The sequence below is a fragment of the Clarias gariepinus genome, chromosome 12 (genome assembly GCF_024256425.1).
Source record: "Clarias gariepinus isolate MV-2021 ecotype Netherlands chromosome 12, CGAR_prim_01v2, whole genome shotgun sequence".
In the NCBI taxonomy this organism is placed as follows: domain Eukaryota; kingdom Metazoa; phylum Chordata; class Actinopteri; order Siluriformes; family Clariidae; genus Clarias; species Clarias gariepinus.
This window is the reverse complement of record NC_071111.1, coordinates 28,048,066-28,072,005: the sequence shown is the minus strand read 5'-3', so window position 1 is coordinate 28,072,005 and position 23,940 is coordinate 28,048,066. Positions and strand designations below refer to the sequence as shown.

At 37.3% G+C, this 23,940-nt stretch overlaps 1 protein-coding gene across 4 annotated transcripts in view; it reads left to right on the top strand.

The window, feature by feature from the left end:
- The window catches only part of LOC128534530 (NACHT, LRR and PYD domains-containing protein 12-like), a 192,593-nt gene that overhangs the window by 103,045 nt on the left and 65,608 nt on the right, over positions 1-23,940 (top strand). For 3 of the 4 annotated variants that reach the window (XM_053508991.1, XM_053508994.1, XM_053508993.1), the window contains exons 3-7: positions 1,781-1,884; positions 6,744-6,797; positions 6,938-8,725; positions 11,803-11,991; positions 19,189-19,362. In XM_053508991.1, coding sequence (XP_053364966.1) covers positions 1,847-1,884; positions 6,744-6,797; positions 6,938-8,725; positions 11,803-11,991; positions 19,189-19,362 — 2,243 coding nt within the window. In that variant the 5' untranslated portion in view covers positions 1,781-1,846. The remainder of the gene's footprint in view (positions 1-1,780; positions 1,885-6,743; positions 6,798-6,937; positions 8,726-11,802; positions 11,992-19,188; positions 19,363-23,940) is intronic. The other variant, XM_053508992.1, reaches the window with a different exon arrangement.

Genomic DNA, 23,940 nt, shown 5'->3' with positions numbered 1-23,940 from the left:
ACATTAGAAAACAATTTTTAATATTCGAAAGTCTCTGTATATTATCAGTTAAATTTAAATGTACTTATATTTAGTGCACTACTCTCTCGTGCTTTTAGACTCGTTTCTGCACGCCGAATCTCTCTCTCGTGCGCGCGATGTTAAACTCGTTTTTGTGCGCTGAAAATCATTTTTTCCTGTTCAAGATAATTTATGTTTGCACTCTCTCACTCTTCTGTGCGCCCACAGAATAAAGTGACACTGAAGCGGTGTGATATCTTTGTATCTATTCCAGCAACCCATAGACTAGTATTCGGCGCCTCACCAGCCAATTGTTTGTAGGCGGGCAGATTCGGAAAGTCCGCTCTCTGATTGGCTCCCCAGTCCTCCACTTCTAGTTTGAATTAACGGCTGGAAGCTGCATCATCGCGTGCGTTAGTTCGTATCGTTATTATTTTATTTTCATCGGCATAAGGTAAATTTAACGGTTTTAGTTAGATAATTTGTAATTAAGTACATACTTTAAACTATAGAATGTATTGTCTAATGTGTTGTTGCTAAATCTTATGTACTTTGCTTGTGGTATAATGGCTCCGTAGCTCTCGGCCTGTTTTCAGTCTCTGTGTAACAGAATCAACACACCAGGTTTAAACTAATACTGTACCTGTATACTCTAATACTGACGTCTGTCTGTGTCCACACACCAGGTTTAAACTAATACTGTATCTGTATACTCTAATACTGATGTCTGTCTGTGTTCACACACCAGGTTTAAACTAATACTGTACCTGTATACTCTAATACTGATGTCTGTCTGTGTTCAGACTACAGTTTAAATTTTAATTTGTGTGTTTGTTAAATACAAACAAACTATAGGACAGTTTTTTTGTAACCTTTTGCAAATTAATTTTAGTGTACCGGTAATACATTTGCAATACTGTAATATAGAAGGTTTTATGTACTGTATGATACAATAAAGTATATTTGTATTAACCGCAAAGTGTACTTTTTTAGTATTTGTAATTGACAAGAAGTATAACAGCTACTGCTGTAATAAAAATATATACTCATAGTATATTAATCATGTCTTTGTAACACAGTAAAAATAGCTGTAATGTACTTATAACATATTAAATATATACTTAAATTGTATTAATTAATGTCAGGTATGTACGTTAGTACACACACAGCCATATACTTTAAGTGTACTAAGTATACTTAAAGTTGTTCCACTTTAGCACACAAAAGTGTACTTAATACACTTTAAATTGTACTTTTGTACAATTTAATTACAACTTAAATACACTTAGTACAAAATTAGTTGTTCCAAAATAGCAAACTTCAAGTATACTAGTCATTAGTCTGGCTGCAAGTACATTTAAGTATGCTTTGGCATGCTAGGATTTAATATACTTAGTTTACTTTTTTTTTACTAGGGAATGCGAATATATATAATTTGTAATGAGGAAAACAGAAATAAATTTTCTGTTGTATGCAAAACGCAGGTGTGTGTGTGTGTGTGTGTGTGTGTGAGAGAGAGAGAAAGAGAGAGTGTTTTATAGGATGCACTTCAGAGCCACTAGAATCCAGATCAGAATAAAATAAAAATAAATAAATTAATGATTTTGTGGTGAGAATCCAAGGTATCAGTCTCTGTGTAAAAGCAGATCCATTAATACTGTAAACATATGATTCTTATTTATTTTTTACTGACAGGTAAAGATTTTTTTTTTTTTTTGGCTTAATATGTAATCATTTTCAAGTGAAAGGTTAATTGCACATTTGTTTTTGTTTTCTCCAGAAAAAAAGAGATCAGGCTCTTCAGGATCCAGCTGTGTGTTTGTGGAAGTTATAGTAATATTTAAAGATGGACAGAGATAATGCATCTCCATCTGCAGAAAAATGGTAAGCTTTAAAGTCTGCAATGTTTTAGTAGGTTAAGGCACTAAGTTACTGATCAAAAGGTTGGCGGTTCAAGCCCCAGCTCCTCCAAGTTGCCACTTTTGGGCCCTTTATAAAGGCCCTTAACCTTACCTGCTACAGTGACGCTGTAGCCATGACCCTGTGCTCTGGCCCCAGCTATGCTTGGATATAATTTTACTAGGCAGTAATGTATATGTGACAAATAAACACAAAAGATAAAAACAAAAACAAAAAAAAAAAAAACCATCTCGACGTAAAAAATTTTTAGTAACAATTTGCACAGCTTTACTGTGGTTAGGTTATTCACACATGTACTCAGTTATAAAACTTAAGTTGATTCAACTTGTAATTCAAATATTTAAGTTAGCTCAAGTAGTTATGGTTGTGGGCTAAATTATATTTCTCTAGGGTGACATTGTCATGTTTTGGTGGTGTTGGGCTTTGGGCTTGTGGTGAGGCCTAGATGCAGAGGTACGAATGTACAGAGTCTTTTTATTTAAAAAAACATAAAACAAAACATGAACAAAAAAAGTTGGCTTTATGCTGGAGCATGTTACAAACAGAACATTCATCAAATAATAACTTACACATACAAGGGTCTTAAACAGACAAGGGACTAAACTTACTAGTAGACAAGACAGACTAAGAGACTGAACAGACTAAGATCTAAGCAGGGATCCGTTCTTTGTACGTCACTAACTCAGTACTGGATTTGATTGTTGTGGATTTGTCTTGATCTTGGATTGTTTCGTTCTTCAATGCACATCTCGCACTTGCTGTGATAACTTGGAAGCTGGTTTATTTAATGTATACAGGATATAGACTGTGCTCCTGGTGGGTTATGATTGGTTGAAATGGCGAGGTCACATCTGATTGGACTGACGCAGTATATAGGGAGAGGGTGGCGGTGTTATGCGCTAAAATGTCATGGATTGCCCATCCCCCCCCCCCCCCCCCCGCTAAATAATGGCTATCAAATATTATATTAGAACATAAATTCATAGGTTTATTATTGTCAAATATGATATTCCTATTATTATAAACCCTAGGCACGCGACAGCCGTCAAGACCATTAATACGAATTCTTGTATAGTGTTTATTTTGTGGCACATTTATTTTTCATGGCTTTGTCATGAATATGCAAATAAACATTAATATATAATAAAAACAAATATTATTTATGATGAAAAATTAGACGAAACTAATTTAATTGTAAAATAAACAATCTAAAAGTACACATGTATATGAAAAAGAATGTTAATATTTATATTTTTTCACATACAACTTTTTATTTTTTATATTAATTATTTTATTGTCTCATGTAACTTGTAAACCATTAACCTATAAATTTATGTTCTAATACAATATTTGATAGCAATTATGTTTACCAGTGTCTTAAAAGTAAATTAAGATAACTATATTCACTTTTAATTGTTCCCATGTTCGCATGGGTCCACTTCTGGCTCTGACATTGAAGATGACAAAAAGAGCAATTAATACAGATAGGATTTGAGTAAGTATTTGATCATGAATATATATAGTAAGGTCAATAAGTATTTGATCACCCTGTGATTTTGCAAGTTCTCTTACTTAGAAATCATAGAGGGGTTTACAATTTTTAGCATAGGTGCATTTCCACTGTAAGAAACAGAATCTAAAAAGAATAATCCGGAATTCACATTGTATGATTTTTCAACAATTTATTTGTGAATAACTGTGTCAAATAAGTATTTAATCACTTGCTTATTAGCCAGATTTCTGACCCTCAAAGTTATTTTAGTATATTTTTAAGTTATTTTGCTTTTAAATAGTTAATATGCTTCTTACGGAGCCACTCCTTGGTTTTTCTGGCTGTGTGCTTTGGGTCATTGTCATGTTGAAATACCCACCCACAACCTTAATGCTCTGACTGAAGGAAGGAGGTTTTTGCCCAATATGTCACAATACATGGCTCCGTTTATCCTCTCCTTAATACAGTGCAGTCGTCCTGTCCCCTGTGCAGAAAAACACCCCCAGAGCATGATGCTTCCAGCCCCATGCTTCACTGTAGGTATGGTATTATTGAAATTATACTCATCATTCTCCAAACACGGCAAATGTAGTTAAGACCAAAAAGTTCTACTTTGGTCTCATCTGACCACAGGACTTTCTCCCATGGCTCCTCTGGATCATCCAGATGGTCCCAAACTTTAGTCGGGCCTGGACAGGGGCTGACTGAAGCAGGGGAACCTTCCGTGCAATGCAAGATTTTAAACCATGACTACTTAGTGTATTACTTATTGTGGCCTTGGAAACGATGGTCCCAGCTCTCTTCACGGCATTGACCAGCTCCTCCCGTGTAGTTCTGGGCTGATTCTACACTATTCTTAGCATTATTGATACCCCATGTATCTACTTAGACTTAGACTGATTGTGGGCTGCACAGGTGTCTTTATGAGAGCTAACAACCTCAAACAGGTGCTACTAATTTAAAATCATGAGCTAAGTGTAGCTGGACTATTTAAAAGCAAAATAACAGGTCTTTGATGGTCAGAAATCTGGCTGATAAGCAAGTGATCAAATACTTATTTGACACAGTAATTCACAAATAAATTGTTAAAAAAATGATACACATTCTCTCACAGTGGAAATGCCCCTATGCTGAAAATTGTAAACCCCTCCATGATTTCTAAGTAAGAGAACTTGCAAAATCACAGGGTAATCTAATACATATTGACCACACTGTATATACATACAGGTGTGCTTGAAGAACCAACTTAGCCACATCTTAATTAGCACGATGATCTCATCTTATATGTGTCAATTCACCTCGGATGTGTCAAGTGACATACGAAGAACGGACTCTAGGAGACACACAAGCATGGAAACACACAGACGGCAACAGTACCTAAACAAGGGGGACAAGCAGACAGAGAGACACACAGACAAGGAGACAATCTTACAATACATACTTAACCAAAATAAATGCAAACTTAACCAAACAGCTCCATAAAACAGTTTTGGTTTCTAAACACAGAAACCAAAACACAAAACAAATGCCCACTTCACAAAACAAATGCTCGACCCAGTTTCCCAGAACAAACAGCTATTTATAAAGGAACTAATAAGCTATCTCGGTTCAGGTGAGCACTCTCATCACCTGACTGAGGTGCATTCTGGGAAACTGAGTCCCAAAACAAAAAACTACACAAAACACGCACACTCAGTTTTCGGGCACACATCGCCCATCAGGGGTGATCCCTTACAAATATAGCCCAACTTTTCATCTATTCAAAAAGGTAAGTTGTCTCGCATTGTAGATCATTGAAATAGTTGGTTCAAGTGATTGTCCTCCTTAAAAACAAGTTAACCTAATACCCCAACAATTAAAATACACAAAAATTACTTAAAAAAAACTTTATTATTCCAAAACTAGTCAAAGTTAAAACAGTGATTTTCATAACACAAGAAACTACAGGTTCTATTTTGCTTAAAGGTCTATAAAATACTTGGATAACCCCAGCTGCTTATCAGTATCTTACTGATTCTATATTATAATATCATAACTATTTTTAAAACTAGCAAAGATGAACAGAGTCAACAAAAAAGAGTCCAAAGCAACAGGAGTTTGTTTCTCAGTATGCACCTGAGGGGATGTCTTTACAAAGCCAATAGAAATCATGGTTGGTTCATATGTATATGTCCAGTTCTTATGGAATTAATTGTTCAGAGCACAGAACTGACGAAACACCTAAAGCTGCTGCATAGTCATCCAGACCCTCAAGGACTAGAACACCACAGTACGACAGCAACTTCATCAGCTTCTTCATGCTCCTCCAGTGGCTCCAAAAGGCCATCCATCACTCAATATCAAGTTATGATGAAAATTAAAAAAATATATAATAAGGCTATATATCACCAGAGTGTGTAAAACACTGTTTTTATTTGATATTTTCAAGAGTTTTACTTTGTCTCTGTTGTCTTAACAAATACCGCTGTAAGAAGTTCGACCAACAATACAATATTTATACATTTAATATTTATCTAGTTGGAGTTTTTGAAGTAAAGGTTTACCTTAAAATATAAAAGGAATAATTCGACCAGAGCTTTTACTATTAATGAAAATCTAACCGTCAATAATGCAAATAACAATCCAACATCAAATGATCTTATTGTAAAGTGAACCTAAGTTATTGTTAAATTAGCAAGTTAGATAAAACAGTAACTGTGTATATAAAGGACTGGCTATAATGTATTAAAGTACACTCCAGGGAAAGGGAACAGACCAGCTGTATCTCCATGAAAAGTGATCAGTCCATAAAGATTAGTGACCCCTCACCCGTAGTCAGGTGGTAACATCATCTCTCTGTTTAAAATTAATTAATTAAGTTTTGTTTTTGTAAAGTGTTAGTATGCAAATACTAACTGTTGTTTGGTCACTGCTAGAGCACCACTTAGCATTGCTTGGTCAATGACAGGATACCAAGGCATGAGAATCTTCTTGAGTTACACCAGTACTCTACCAGGAAATGCAACTTATTTAGTTGTTATGCAATTTATTAAGAACAGAACAACAAACATCTGGATAAAAAAAAAATAATCAATTGGAAAGCTGATCAGATACAGAATATTTAGCTTTCTGCTTTTTCACACATTTCTAAACTTTCTAAATGTTTCTGCACAGGATGAAGTGATTTTTTTTTTATTATTGAGTATGAAAACCAGTAAACTCAGACTTACTGGATTAGCCTTAATGTTTTTTCTTTTTTTCTCATTGGCTTAAGTAGATAGATGGACAAATGCATTTTTTTCTGCTGTTTTATCTGCTGTTATCACCGTTAACAGCTAGTTTTTGTTTACAGTTTTCTACAGAAGGCAGGAGATGGAACAGAAAAGAACATCATCGCAAATACAGGGTAACATCAAAACTAACATTACTGTGAGACTGACACACTGGTGATATAAACCTGTTGTTATTAACTACAGCGTGATTAGATATGAACATTAGATATGGATCCTATGTCTCACAACATCTTTCTCCCTTACCATCTTACAGGCATGACCAAGAATCTGTTGCTGTAAATGAAATCCAGACAAAGTTCAAATTAAATCTGAAGAAGTTGTTTCAGTGGTTAAATGGAGTGATAATAAACTTTGGAAACCGACTACTCTTGAATGATATCTACACAGAGCTCTACATAACAGAAGGAGACTGTGGAGACATCATTAAAGAACATGAGGTGAGACAGATTGAGGCAATATACAGGAGAACAGTGGAAACACCAATCAAATACAACGACATCTTTAAGCCATTATCTGGAGAAGACAAACCCATCAGAACTGTGCTGACAAAGGGAGTCGCTGGCATTGGAAAAACTGTCTCTGTGCAGAAGTTCATTCTGGACTGGGCTGAAGGGAAAGCAAATCAGGACGTCCACTTCATATTCCCACTTCCTTTTAGAGAGCTGAATTTGATGAAGGACCAGAAACTGAGTCTGATGGAACTCCTTCATGTCTGTTTTAAAGAAACAGAAATGTCCAATTTGGAAAAGGTTCTGTTCATTTTTGACGGATTGGACGAGTGTCGTTTTCTTCTAAATTTCCAGACCACAGTGAGAGTGTGTGATGTAACTGAATCAGCATCAGTGCCTGTTCTGCTGATAAACCTGATCAAAGGGAATCTGCTTCCCTCTGCTCTAATCTGGATCACCTCCCGACCAGCAGCGGCTGATCAAATCCCCTCTGAGTGTGTCCATCGAGTCACAGAGGTACGAGGGTTTAATGACCCACAGAAGGAGGAGTACTTCAGGAAGAGGATCAGTGATCAGAGCCTGGCCAATAACATCATCACACACCTGAAGTCATTAAGAAGCCTCTACATCATGTGTCGCATCCCAGTCTTCTGCTGGATTTCAGCCGCTGTTCTAGAGAGAATGTTGGGTAAAGCAGAGATTGAAGAGATCCCCAAGACTCTGACTCAAATGTACACAAACTTTCTCATCATTCAGATAAACATGATAAGAGAAAAGTACTCAAAGAAGCAGGAGAGTAATGAAATATTCCTTAAACTGGGACAACTGGCTTTAAGGCAGCTGGAAAAAGGGAACCTGATCTTCTATGAGGAAGAACTAAGAGAGTGTGACATTGATGTGAGAGAAGCAGCAGTGTACTCAGGTGTGTGTACGCAGATCTTTGAAGAGGAGTTTGGGCTAAACCAGAGTAAAGTGTACTGCTTTGTTCATCTGAGTGTTCAGGAATACCTTGCAGCTCTGTATGTCCATCTGATGTTCATGATGGAAAACAGAAATGTTCTTAAAAAGAGTAAAGCTTCAAAGAAGAAAAATGAAGGAAATATTATCAAGGAAATGATTACAATTTTAGATGTACATCACTGGGCTGTAGATCAGGCTTTAGGAAGTGAGACTGCACATCTGGATCTTTTCCTTCAATTTCTTCTTGGTCTCTCAGTGAAGTCCAATCAGAAACTCTTAAAGGCCTTAGTAACACAGACAGAAAGTAGCTCCCAGAGCACAGAGAAAACAGTTCACTTCATTCATGACACGATCAATGGAGTTTTACTTCCTATAGAGAAATACATCAATCTGTTCCACTGTCTGAATGAACTGGGTGATAATTCTCTAGTGGAGGAAATCCAACACTACCTGAAATCTGGAAAACAAAGTGAACTCTCTTCTACACAGTGGACTGCGCTGGTGTTTGTGTTAATGACATCAGCACAGGAGCTGGAAGTGTTTGACCAGCAGAAATATACCAGTGCAGAAACGATAGCAGATGTCTTTCTTCTGAAGCTGATGCCTGTAATTGCAGCATCCAGAAAAGCAATGTAAGTAAAAATAAATATAAAAAAGAAAAAAGAGTAACTAAAATAATTTTTAAAAACATGTACTTTGCGATGTTTAAGCCTCAACATGATTTAGGGATTTTTTGGGATAATAATAATAATAATAATAATAATAATTATTATTATTATTATTATTATTATTATTATTATTATTATTAATAAACAAATAAATAACTGGAGGGCATGTAGTACAGTAAATGTGTGGGAGCCAGCTGATTTCATTTAAGAAAAAAAAAGTTTATTTTATCTTATGAATTATTTACTTATGAACACTACAGTAATACTGGTTTAACTTTACAGTGAGACACAAGCACAACAGCTTTAAAATTATTGTTGCAATAATTACAAGTAATATATTCACTTTGACTTTTGAAAAGTGAAGGAGAAAAAAACAAGCAGCATGACCTCATTCCACAGCACTCAAATGGCCGAGCGCTTTTATAAAAGGTAGTCCTACTTAGTCCCACCTAGTCCTGAATCTGAAAAACAAGACTTTAGGGAAACCCATAGGTTTGACTTTTTAAAAAAGTTAATCATTTGTGGGGGTACAGCGATCTCTCCACTGGTACCTGCATTTAATGTCAAAAAGTTGGGGCTAAAAAGTAAAGTAATAATAATATGGGTGCCCGGGCAGAAACTACTACTACTACTACTACTACTACTATTAAATAAAAAAATAAATAAAGAAAATGAAAAAAGATATAACAGTAATAATAATAATAATAATAATAATAATAATACCTGGGCAAAACTGTAAAATGGCACATTCGTACCCCACACAGTTCCCATAACATCAACATTTATATTGGCGTGAATCCAGTGAGAATGACAATATAACATGATTCCTTATGTTGACTTAAATAGTGATGGTAGTCCTTTGCTTCTGAGCCAGATATCTCAATAACTATTGGTGCTAGAGCAATTCTTGGATTGTTTTAGAGTGGAGACCAGTCTGTATGTTTTATATAAGTTTTGTAAAAGTTTGTGTGAAATTAATTTTTTTTACATTAATTTTGTCAGCCTATTTTAATTTAGTCTTAGTTCACATACTGTTAGACTATAATTTTTCAAATATTTCAATTTCAAACAACAATTTTACTGAAAACTGTAATTTGTCTAATAAACAGTTACAATACAGTGAGTATGCTAAAAACTTTGTGGTTTCACTGTGACAATAGGGTATTTTGTTCATATCTCATGCAATTGTAAAACCCATTGCAAGAAGAAAAAGAGTCTGTACTGCTGTGTAGTGTGAGCATTATAAAACAGGAGATTTACAGATTTCAGATAACACACTCATTGATTCCCTCTCTTTTTTAAATGCAGCTGTGAACTGCAGATAAACACTGGATGTACAATGCTTCAGTCGTTCCTGCTTCAGCTCAAGTGTCTAAATTGACATTACACATTAAACATTATCTTTGTTTAATTTAACACTTACTAATGCAAAGCAGTAATATTTCTGACACTTTGACATTTGCAGGAATTGCATTCACTTGGAGTTAATTCATATTGTGACCACTCCCATTGTAATATTAAACTAATGATAATAATCTATTGTTATGTGCCTGCACTCTATAACATTAGTATGCAAAATCATTGCTACACATTAGTACGCAAATAATGCTACACATTTAAACGTAAAGTAAACTGGATTATGAAACACTGTTCACAATCTGCATAACTGTTATATAAATCTTAACATAAACCATACTTTTCATATATTTCTGAGCAGCTGTTATTCACTTTACATGTAATAAATCTAAAACATATGGGCGTTTCCCTTTTTAAAATAAATGACAAAAATAAAATTTAATTCAATACATTTTCACAATATTCTTATTTTTCTACAACGAAGGTTTAATACATTAACACTAGAAGCGCTGCGCCAGTGTCACCTACTTTTAACGCGATTCACCGGTCATATGACCGCCTATTGTTTTGAATGGGAAGCTGTTGCTGAAACACACAATGATGGCGCTTTGACCCAAAGCAAATAGTTTAGCTACAAGATTAACTTGCACTTGGACAATGCGCCATTCATTCCCGCGTTGATAATCAGCGATATTTTTTTTCATGTTCAACTGAAAAAACCTACTACAGAGTCTCTACAAACGAAGAAAAAAAAAACTGCAGAATAAAAAAATTATAAAGTCATGTTTTGCATTATACCCCAAAACTTTTGTGAAATTACCCAAATCTTTTGCGCTATAACCCAAAACTTTTGCTTTTTGGGTTATATTGCAAAAGTTTGGGGTTATAACGCAAAACATGATTTTTTTTTCTGCCGTTTTTTCCTCTGGGGGCTTCCTTCCTTTGTCCATCTGGGGGCTTCGTACTATAACAAAACGGGCCCGTCAGGCACCAACAACCACGCCACGCTCAAAATTGCTTAAATCACCTTTCTTTCCCATTCTGACATTCAGTTTGGAGTTCAGGAGATTGTCTTGACCAGGACCACACCCCTAAATGCATTGAAGCAGCTGCCATGTGATTGGATGATTAGATAATTGCATTAATGAAAAATTAAACAGGTGTTCCTAATAATCCTTTAGGTGAGTGTATATACTGTATATATAAACTGCATATATGGAATGAAACCTGAGATAGTTAAATTTTTACACTGAATGATGCATAGCTAGTATGCGTGATCCATTGCACCATCTGCTGAAAAAAATGAGAATCACAGGTTGGAAAAGGCAGGAGGACATGACAGGCACGCAGCTGTCAGCACTTTCATGTATATAAGAGAAAAATAGCTTTATACTGTCTTTTAGTGGTGCGATTTTGAAAATGTAAGCATGCTGGGTGATTAAGTTCACAGATCTAGGAAAAGTCATGAAAGGAGGGTCCTGGAATTTGATTGAGTGTGAAGTATTTATTTTTTTCCCCATTGCAGTTATAGTGTTAAACCTTCTCATCATATTATAATAACCTACAGTTACTGTACATAGTTCACAATTTATGTTACTGTACTGGAGCCACCAGTGACTATCAAGTAATTTTCACTAACTTGAATTAATTAGATATTAATTATGCATTATTCAATTTTTTTTCAGTGTCAGTTGTCAGTACATTGGAGAGGAGAATGGTTCAGCTCTGGTCTCAGCACTCAACTCAAAATCCTCCAATCTGACAGAACTGCATCTGACTGTGGAGGAAATGTCCTTCGATAATCTAAGAGACAATGGAATAAAGACTGTCTCTGCTATACTGGAGAATCCTCACAGTAAAGTGAAGAATGTGAGGTAAATCATCTCTTTGACAAAGTAGTCACAGTAACTATGGATGTTGCCTTGGAGGTGTTTTAGGGTGCTGTAGCTACCCCTAGGATAGCCATAGTACCTCACAGCACTTCCCATTTATTTTTTTCATTTCAGTTTTTAATAGGTAAAAATTACAAATTATAAAATTACTAATTAAACTAGTTATTTTTAGTTTAAATAAATAAATAAATAAAATCTCGAAACATAGAGCAAAGATTTGTGATCTCATTCAGTGAATGGGTTTGGCACGTGATGACCTTTTGACCTTAGTCTTATGTCCAGTTACCCAGAGTGCAATTTCTTTTGTAATTCATCATAAACAGTGTATTGGTACTGTATACTGTAGAAAGCTATGATGTCTAATGGTAAACACTTGTTTGTTTCTGCTTCATTAACAGTTTTTCTTTTTTATTTAATAAATTGGTGGTTGAACAAACTGTAAATCCTTATAGCTGTCTCTGTGTGATGCACATTTATATACAGTACTATTAATGAGACAGAACACAGTTGAATTGTTAGTCTGAGTTTATGTGAACTAGAGTCAGGAGTTAGTGTCTGTGGATTGCTGCTTGAGTGGAAGCACTGGCCAAAAACGTAATCTATTTTATTATCTATTACATTCGTTCAATAGGTACACTTACTCACTCACTTACTTACTCATCTTCTATACCGCTTTATCCTGTATGAAGGGTCATGGGGGCCTGGATCCTATCCCAGGAACCTTAAGGCACAAGGCAGGGTACACCCTGGACCAGGGTGCCAATCCATCGCAGGGCACACCCACACACACACACACACACAAACAAAACACAAACACACACACAAACACACACACATTCACACACTATGGGCAATTTTGTGAACACCAATTAGCCTAACCTGCAGGACCATATTTTGCTTTAATTACAGCAAACATTCACTGTGGCATTGTTTTAATAGGATTTCTGTCCAAAGTCATATTATTTTGACAATACAAGATCCTGTATTGATGATGGGAGAGTCAAAATGCTGCGTAAAGCCTTCTCAAGCACATCCTAATGATTTTCAATTGGTTTAAAGTATGAATTTCATGGTGGCCAATCCATGTGTGAAAATTCTCCTGTTCCCTGATCCACTCTTTTACAATTTGGACCTGATGCATCCTGGCATTTTCATCTGGGAATATGCCTGTGCCATCAGAGAAGAAATAAAATCAATTGATAAATATAACATGGTCATTCAGTATTTTCAGGTAGTTGGCTGACCTCATTTTTGGGCACATGATGTTGCTAGAACTAGAACTGACCAACTGAAGCAACCCAAAATCCAACTGTAACACTGCCTCCACAGACTTGGAATGTAGGCAGTAGGCATGATGTATGCATAACTTCATCCGGGTCTCTTCTTACCCTGATTTGCCCATCATTCTGGTACAGAGTAAATCTAAACTTATCAGACCATACAACTTTTTTAATGCTCCACAGTCTTTTTTTCTGCTCCCTGCAAATTGAAGCTTTATTGAATAGCCTTGCTAATAAATGGTGTCCTTAAGAATACACAGCTATTTACTCCCAATCCCTTGATGTTGTGGGACAGAGCAGAACGAGAGAAATTCAAGTGCAGATAAATGACTGCAGCGTTAGACAAGAGCGTGGTCAGAAGGCAGAAGCGAGGATTAAAAACTGGGGAATTAATCAGTGAGGTGATGGAGCCTAATTGCAGAGTAAAAGCCGTAGTCAAAAAGAAGACACATAAGTTTGGGTACCGGGAAATCAAACAGCAAGGCATTAGATCCCAAAAATTAAACAAGAGCCGTAGTCAAAAGGGAAAGTGCGAGATCAAAACCGAAAAATTAGAGAGCGAGGCGAGAATCCGAATCAAGAGGCAAATAATGAGAAAATGAGAAACAAAGTTAACTTGAAAGTTATGAAACAAAACCACAAGAGAATTAAGGCGAGAAAAGGCACACAATAATGCAGCACTGAAGCAGTGTGAAAGCACATACCTAAGTGCTGAAATAATCACGATGAAATGCGAGACCAGTGTGCAGACGGGTCGGAAATGGGGGCACGGGAAAGGACACACGACGGCCTAGGAAAAGGTTGTGAATCATGAGTTTTCTTTATACTGTGCATGTGAAAATGCTCTCACTTTCACTGTTAAACATAAGGATTTCTGACGTGGTTGTTTAAAAAATTAAAAGCTACTCAATGCGTCAGTTATGGTTAAATAATTCAATGCCAGCTGAAACATATTAAACACTGCAGTAATTATCCAACGAAAGGCTCTTGCCTATTTGCTTAGTTAAATCCAGGTAGTAAATTTTTTTTTGGCTGCGCATTGTAAGATTTTGTGGGCTAACTTGTAAACCTTGCAACTAAATCCTAGAAGCTTAATATCTTTTATTAATTTAGCACGAAATGGCTTTGTAACTGTCACAGAGAAGGATAAAGTGGTGTGAAAAACTATTTGCCCCCTTCCTGATTTCTTATTCTTTTGCATGTTTGTCACACTAAATGTTTCTGATCATCAAACACATTTAACTATTAGTCAAAGATAACACAAGTAAACACAAAATGCAGTTTTTAAATGATGGTTTTTATTATTTAGGGGAAAAAAAATCCAAACCTACATGGCCCTGTGTGAAAAAGTAATTGCCCCCTGAACCTAATAACTGGTTGGGCCACCCTTAGCAGCAATAACTGCAATCAAGCGTTTGCGATAACTTGCAACGAGTCTCTTACAGCGCTCTGGAGGAATTTTGGCCCACTCATCTTTGCAGAATTGTTGTAATTCAGCTTTATTTGTGGGTTTTCTAGCATGAACCGCCTTTTTAAGGTCATGCCACAACATCTCAATAGGATTCAGGTCAGGACTTTGACTAGGCCACTCCAAGGTCTTCATTTTGTTTTTCTTCAGCCATTCAGAGGTGGATTTGCTGGTGTGTTTTGGGTCATTGTCCTGCTGCAGCACCCAAGATCGCTTCAGCTTGAGTTGACGAACAGATGGCTGGACATTCTCCTTCAGGATTTTTTGGTACACAGTAGAATTTATGTTTCCATCTATCACAGCAAGCCTTCCAGGTCCTGAAGCAGCAAAACAACCCCAGACCATCACACTACCACCACCATATTTTACTGTTAGTATGATGTTCTTTTTCTGAAATGCTGTGTTACTTTTACGCCAGATGTAACGGGACACGCACCTTCCAAGAAGTTCAACTTTTGTCTCGTCGGTCCACAAGGTATTGGCAATCATTGAGATGTTTTTTAGCAAAATTGAGACGAGCCTTAATGTTCTTTTTGCTTAAAAGTGGATTGCGCCTTGGAAATCTGCCATGCAGGCCGTTTTTGCCCAGTCGTGAACACTGACCTTAATTGAGGCAAGTGAGGCCTGCAGTTCTTTAGATCTTGTCCTGGGGTCTTTTGTGGCCTCTCGGATGAGTTGTCTCTGCGCTGTTGGGGTAATTTTGGTCGGCCGGCCACTCCTGGGAAGGTTCACCACTGTTCCATGTTTTTGCCATTTGTGGATAATGGCTCTCACTGTGGTTCCCTGGAGTCCCAAAGTTTTAGAAATGGCTTTATAACCTTTACCAGACTGATAGATCTCAATTACTTTTGTTCTCATTTGTTCCTGAATTTCTTTGGATCTTGGCATAATGTCTAGCTTTTGAGGTGCTTTTGGTCTACTTCTCTGTGTCAGGTAGCTCCTATTTAAATGATTTCTTGATTGAAACAGGTGTGGCAGTAATCAGGCCTGGGGGTGACCACAGAAATTTAACTCAGGTGTGATAAACCACAGTTAAGTTATTTTTTAACAAGGGGGGCAATCCCTTTTTTACTCAGGGCCATGTAGATTTGGATATTTTTTTCTCCCTTAATAACGTAAACCTTCATTTAAAAACTGCATTTTGTGTTCAATTATGTTATCTTTGACTAATAGGTAATGATTTTTGATGAGCAGAAACATTTAAGTGTGACAAACATGCAAAAGAATAAGAAATCAGGAAGGGGGGCAAATAGTTTTTCACACCACTGTATGTATGTATGTCACATACTGTGTGCATGTGTGTGTATTTGTTAGGCATGTTCCTAATTAAACTCTGATGCCCATGAAAATTACCGCGACCACCTTTGTCACTTACTTGCTAAAATAAGCTTAGTACAATCCATAGAATGAACTTGTAAACTAAATTATAAGCATATTTGTTCATGTGCTTGCCTACTGTGTATACAGTAGGTATAGAAAAAAAACAAAATATTTTGTTTATACTCTTTAAAATTTTTCACATTTCACATTTTGTTTCTTTGCAGCCTAAAATGATGAAAACAATTTTTTTAAATATTGTATCCACCAGTTTACTCATTGCAACTTTCAAAATCCAAGTAAAAGATATACATGTAACACCAACATGTCAGAAAAAACAACAACAAAACAGAATCACTGAACTGGAAAAGGGTCAGGTCATGTATGGGAGCCTAATATGGGGCTTAGAAGAGGAGATTATGGAGGGTGCTTGTGCAGACTATTGGGAAGGCGCTTCCTGTTCTAAAACAATATGGTTTTAATCCGAACATGCCATATAAGAACAGTGGCAGCTGGCACACCTAAAAAGAGATGCAGGATTATTATTTATAATCTAAATAAAAATGTTGTTCTAAAAGTGGGCTATTGTTGTTTACTTACACTATTTGTAAATTTAATTTAAATTAGGTTGGGGTCAGGATGTTGAGGCTGCCAACAATTCTCGGTTTATACGAATTACATCATCTGAAATTTACAGTAGTTTCTATTAGTTTATATAAAAGCAGACATTTCGCTTTCTATAAGTATATATTTTCCATGTCTGTGAGGCAAGTATACAATAGTATATAATAGTTTCAGGTTATTTTCTGATGCACTCAAGTTCACCAAAACTGATACAGAAAAGTGCACCCTGTTTGCTTTCATTATATTCAATCATAACATTTTGTCGTCATTGTGAGTGCACTTAAATAAAAGTAGAGTTTTGTAAAGCTATGTGGCTTATATAGTTTTATTATATAGTTTTTGCACAGTAATCTCACAATACCTGTGGCACACCCAGAGTTTTCTGGCTACGCGAGTGTTACACATGATAAAATATAATGGCCCCCTGTGTTAACATTTACTTTGCTTAAATTGGATGCAAATAAGAAACACCTATACTTAATTTAAATATTAAATTATACTTGTATTTTATAATGTTCTGCCGGCAGTGGGACAGCACAACGGAGGTGTTACTGGGATGTAAACATGTAATTTCTTTAAATGTTTTCATTTTTCATTAAAGAAAACTATAATGATCATAACAGCCTACTGCTTTCAATTTTTATAATAACGCAAAAAAAAAACATTGACATCTGCTGATGCAGTAGCACGTCCTGACAAAGTTTTAATTTTATGATCATTTAGTTTCATTTACTTCAGGTAATAAATCTACTACAAATTAAATTAACAAAAGTAGAAGATAAAAAAAACTGTACATATTTAGCTTTTGTACAGTAATTACGCATAATATAATCTAAAGGCTCACTGTGTTAAAATTTGCTTTGCTGGCCTCCGAGTGGCGCAGTGATAAAGCGCTCGCCCTATCATCCGGAGATCGCTGGTTCGAACCCCGGGTGATGCTGTTTTCCTCTCACAGCCGGAGGTACAGAGAGAGCTGATTGGCCGAGCTCTCTCAGGGGGGAGATGAGAGGTACTTGTGCTCCCACATTAGTCACGCCGCTACAGCCAATTAGGGGCGTCTGTGAGCTCGCGCACACGGAAGGAGCGGCTAGCGCTTTCCTCCGAGTGTGTTACTCCGCCCCTAACGGTGCGTGAGCGAGCAGTTCGAAAAGATGCGGTCGGCTCGCGTCACGTGGTTCGGAGGAAACACGGGATAGCTTTCGTCCTCCCGACTGAGTGGTTGTAGTAGCCTGATGTGTGTGGGAGCCTCCTAGTGACGGGGAGTAATTGGCCACTACTAGATTGGGGAGAAAATCGGGGAAAAAAGAATTGGACAGGACTAAATTTATAAAAAAAAAAAAAAAAAATTGCTTTGCTTAAATTTGTTTCTAATAAGATTTAATTTATTTTAAATTCTAATTTTGTACTATAATTTTAGTACGGTGATTATTAGTTTAACTACAATGTTTCACTTAATTTTATCCGCTAATACATGCAGCTCTAAAGTAGCTGAGGCTCATTAATCTTTGAGAGAATGAACTAAGGCCTAAGGCATCAGTCTCTGCCGTGAGATGGCGCAGTAAAACCATTATTACGGTTGACTACCTACCGTGCTTATTCGTGAATATTATACTTATTTATGCTTATATTTAGTGCACTACTCTTGTACACGCCCACTTTTAGACTCGTTTTTGCACGTTGATTCTCTCCTTCACATGCGCTTTTAAACTTGTTTTTGCATGCTGAAACTCACTTTTGTGCGCTTAAGATTATTTACGTGTGTTTGAACCAGCTTTATTACTCTGCCACTATTCCACCCAACCAGAATCTAGAACAGGGGCAATACCAGCCAATCAGAAACTGCAGCCGGGCAGATTCGAACTGTCTGTTTTCTCATTGGCTCTCCAGTCCTCTGCTTTTAGTTTGAATTTACAGCTGGAAGCTGCATCATTGTGTACATTAGTTCTTATCGTTATTATTTATTTGTTAGGTAGTTTGTAATTATGTACATAATTTAAATTGTAGAATGTACGGTCTATTGTGTTGTTCTGTAACTCTCTGTCTGTTTTCAGAATATCTGTGTAACAGTTAGAATCAACACACCAGCTTTAAACTAAATCTGTCTCATAATTACTGATGAAATGTGTTTCAAAAACATGTTATAGTGTGGAAAATGCATTCAGCATTTGTAAATTCCCTACTTTGAGCATGTTGCACCATTACTGATTGAGAAAGCTGCCCGAATTGTCTAATTTTGTTTCAATGATGTAGCTGAACAAACGTCTTAAATTAAAACCTTTTAGCTTGTTGGTCGGTTTTTACCAACATCTTGTCACCACCCTGCATGTTCAACCTTTGGCCTTACCACTAAAGAGTGTTATTGTTTTGGTTAATTATAGCTTGTGATTAGAGAGGACATACAGACCAATATTACAGACACATCATATTAATAAAAAGTAAACCAAGATAAAATTCTGGTGATGAAGAGTGTATCATTGTATCTCTCTATAGATTGTGCAGTTGTGGTGTCTCGGTTGAAGGCTGCGCTGCTCTGACTTCAGCTCTGATATCAAATCCCTCACACCTGAGAGACCTGGATCTGTCCATGAATAAAGTAGGAGACTCAGGAGTGAAGTGTCTCTGTGATGTACTGGAGAATCCTCACTGTAAACTGGAGTCACTGAGGTAAGATCATCTCTCTGAGAGTCACGTGACTCTCAGTGAGATAAGAATGTGTCCCACTCCTAAGTGAGACATTCTCAAATCGTGAGATTAAGGCAGAAGTTTAAGGTTAATTATCAGTGTCCTGAAGATTAACACTGCTTATTTTTACTGCATATTAATGTTTTGTCTTTGGGTCAGATGTGAGAAGCAGCACAAAACATGACGTGAAAGGTAGAAAAGATAATGTGACTGCTGTGTGTCTGATATTACTCTGAAATTTAATAAAACACTGTAACTAAATGCACAAACTCCAGATGGAACACAATCAAAATGCGTGATGTGTGAGCTGGTGATTTTAAAAGCAACAGGGAAATGCAAATAGGGAACCAGCTGTTTTGTCCATTGTGGCAGCAATAGTTGCAGTGTAAACTTTAGAGTAGACAGGTTTAGGTGCACTAGTTTTATCAACAGATATGGCCATTAAATCGTGCTTCACTGAATCCAGGAGATGGCGCATGGAAGGACTTTACCTAAAAGCCAGACCAAGTACAACAAAGAATTTTGTATAACTAGTTAGCCTAAATCAATATTGTTTCCAATGCTGAAACAAACATGAATTTTATTTTGTTTTACAATAGATCTTTCATGATAATTGTGTGTATATGTGCTTCATATTATTTCCATAATGTTGAAATGAGATGCCCAAAATCGTGCTTTAAAATAATAAGTTTCTTATATAATTTTGGTAATGTCTTAACAGGGACAAAACAATGAAAGACATGGCAATTCCTCGGGTTTAAATGGTCTTGAAATTAATTTATTTTCCTGAAAGTGTTAATGATGCGAATGTCCTGATTCGTGAATATGCCAACATATCTTTGTTAAAACATAAGCAGTGATCTAAAGTATTTTGGTCTTCAAAGTATATTTTGGTGGGGCATGTAAAGTGCTGTTTGTATTTAGGCAGTTTACATTTGAGGTTTGCTTTGTTAAAAGTATAATTATAACTGAGTCTGGGTGTTGTTGCTCCGTTTTTGTGATCCATGTCTGTGATCTGTTGCAATGCTGCATTCACACACGCTTGTGGAGGAATATACACACTCACAAGAATTAACGAGGTTAACTACCTTGGCGAATGGCTTGCAGTTGATAAAATATGCCTCTAGATCAGGACAGCACATCTTCTTCAATGGTGTTACATTTCTACACCAATGTTCATTGATGTAAAAGCACCTCTGTGTATTGTGAAGCATGTGTGTATTAAACACGCCAAATTTTGGCTTTTATAACCTCGGTCGGGTGACGTCATCTGATGAGACGCACCTACAGGTTATAAATAGGAGTGAACCAGAAACATTCCTCAAATTGATTTGTTTAAACGGACGTCCGGTCACGTAGGCAGTGCGGCATTAAGGCGGAGCATCTCATTCCCGCCTTTTCAGGGAACAGGGTTACAGCAAGGTAACCTGAGACATTCCCTTTCAAAGGCTACACTCGATGCTGCGTGAAAACGCTATGGGAATGTGTCTGGATCACAAGGTTGTGTAGCGTCTACGCACAAGGCCGAGAAGGAGTCAGAACTATGCCTGGGCATCTAACTCGAGGAGCTGTGGGCCTGGAGTAGCATGAACATCCAGACTATAAATGTAACAAATGTGTGTGGAGAGGACCAACCCTAAAGAGCACGTACTAGACACAGTAAGTGAAGTTTTTCCTGCTCTGAAGCTGTAAAAGGCAGAGGACAGAAGGCTTCAAAAACAATACCTTTAAGCACTATAGATAAAACCTACAAAGGGGGCACCACTTTTCAAATACATTCCTTTTAAGGGCATAAGCTCTTCTAGGGGAGGGAGCCCTAGCACTTAAAACAGTCTTAATTACGCTGGCTGGAAGACCAGCTTGACTTAATTGGTCCCATTCAGGGACCGAAAGTGAAGGTTCCAAAGCTCGGGCCGGGGATGAAATATCGTCCCCTGCGCCTGAGACTTGGCCAACATCAATAAGAGGCGCAAATGCTGTTGATGGACCCTCGCCAAGACTCCCGGGAGCAGAGCTATCAGGAAAAAAGCATAAAGGCGTAACCTGGGCCACGTACGGGCCAAGGCGTCCAGACCCAGGGGGGGCTGAAAGAGTCAGAGAGTAGACAGAAACTGCAGTCTAATTTTTTTTATTTATTTATTTTTTACAAGCGCTTGGAGGCTGTTTCCATCTCCGCGAAAGCAAGAGAGGATTACAAAAAGTGCAGGGCATGCTTGAGAGCGGAAAGAGGGATTTCCCGATCCAACAAGGAAGTGAGAGATAGGAGTTTTAATTCCGTCACTCACAGCTCTGCCGGATACAATTTTAAGCCCCAGAAATGCGCGCTGCCTGAAGCTTCTCAAGGAATGCAGGGCGCGAGCGAGCACTTTAATCGAAGCAGTAAAGTATAGAGACCGCCCTTCGATATAGATTATCACACACTGAGGGACATCTCATTTAAAACTCTGACATATTGGTGAGGTAAATACTTTTTATTTTGCTGGTTAAACACAGACACGCAATCACAACTAGGTCAGTGAAGACAAGAATCTGAGGAATGTTTCCGGTTCACTCCTATTTATAACCCGCAGGTGTGTCTCATCAGATGACGTCACCTGACCAAGGTTATAAAAGCCAAAATTTGACGTGTTTGATACACACATGCATTACAACCAGCAACATGACAGGATGTTTTCCATAGCGTTTTCACGCAGCATCGAGTGTAGCCTTTAAAAGGGAACACAAGCTTTGACTGTAATCAAAAAAACGTAATAAGATACAGCAAATAAGTTGTTGTAACCATAGTGGATTTATGCAAGAAAACTGTAAGAAGTGTTGAATGTTTGACATTAAAAAATAAACGAAGAGACAAAGAATTCTTGGACGTCCGGGTCATGAGTAAACCAGCTAAATAAGAAAGATATGCGTTAGAACTTGTGGAATAATGCCCATACATGTAAAGTCAAAAGCTTGCTCCGTCGTTCAAGTTAAGACAAGTGACTTAAAAGTGCACCTTACCTGCATGTGAATTCTCGGAAGAACACGCAGTAACTGTTGATAAGTAATTGAAACCGTAAAAGGATTTGCCTGCCTTGAAATTCGCTATGGCAGACGATGATGACATTGCTGCCTTTACTGAGTCTGAGCATGTGAGGGCGCTCGTCGATAAAGGTTTCGAAGAGAAGCTTCACAAACTGATAAACACCAGAAGAGGTAAGTGGAGTCAACTGACTGCAAAATCCAACGAAAAAGAGTTGCTTATGGACAGTGCTTGCAATTTGAATGACGTTGAAACTAAGTGTCGTAAGTACAAAGGGCTGCTAAAAGACTTTATTGAAAGCAATGCAGATGTGCGATTGTGCTTAAATGGAGAAGAACCTGAACGTGATCAGTACAACTGGTATCAGCCCAAATTGCTGTGCTGCACAGAATTCATGGCAAAGGTGGAGTTGTGGATTACGGACACTAAGAGCCAATTTAAGATGTCTCAAACATTCAACCAATGAAGTTTCACCAATGGACAGCGTGTCAATGGTGGTGTCTAAGACACTTGCTTCTAATAAGCCTGAAAGTGTAGCTACGGAAGTATCCAAAAAGGTCCTCAACATCTGCAGCATCCTTAGCTCATCTTAAAGAAGAAGCTAACAGAGCAGCCTTATTGGTTAAAGCAGCGACCCTAGAAGAACGGCAGGCGTTAGAAATGGAGAAAGCACAATGAAAGGCTGAGGAAGCACAATTAAAAACACAATTAAAAACTAAGGAAGCACAATTAAAGGCTAAAATAAAAAAAATCTGTAAATCGAAACGGTGCTTGCAATGTCCGATGCTAAATTAAAGGTGTATCAGGATTGTAAAGAACGACAAAATCCTGCAAGACAGAGTGTGGTCATCGAATCGAGTGGTGCATATATTCCCAAATCGGAACATAATGAACATGACGAATACAATGTGTCATCAAACTATAGCACAATGTCATCACGTCATGAGGCAGCCCATTCGAGTGTGCCTGTAAGTGTCAGAAACAAATACTTTAAAGGAACAGTCTACCCAAGACAATGAATATTCACTCCATAATAATAATACAGTAAAGCTTTAGAAAGTAATGCAACGTCAGATAGATATCACAGAAATGTGTGCGAAGAGTCAAAGGCAATTTTCTTCACCTCAGCGCAACATTCCTTTGTTTCATGGAGACCCGCTTGAGTTCAGGTCTTTTATGAAGGCGTTTGAACATGCTGTTGAATCCAGAGCTGAGAGTGATGTTGATAAGTTATACTTTCTTGAGGAGTACACTAGAGGAGAGCCTAGAGATCTTGTGTAGAGCTGCCAGCATATGCCAAATCATCGTGGTTATGCAGAAGCAATGAAACTGTTACACGACAGGTTTGGAAATGAGCTAAAAATTGCAACAGTGCTGATGCAAAAGGCATTCAAATGGCCTAAAATAAAGTCAGAGGATGGAAAGCGCTTTCTCCCTGTTTCTGGTAACTTGCCGCAATGTTAGGGAAGACATTGAATACAGGGATAAGTTAGATAGTGGCCATACTTCAGTAAAGTAAAATTGCCTCAGATTGATGCTGG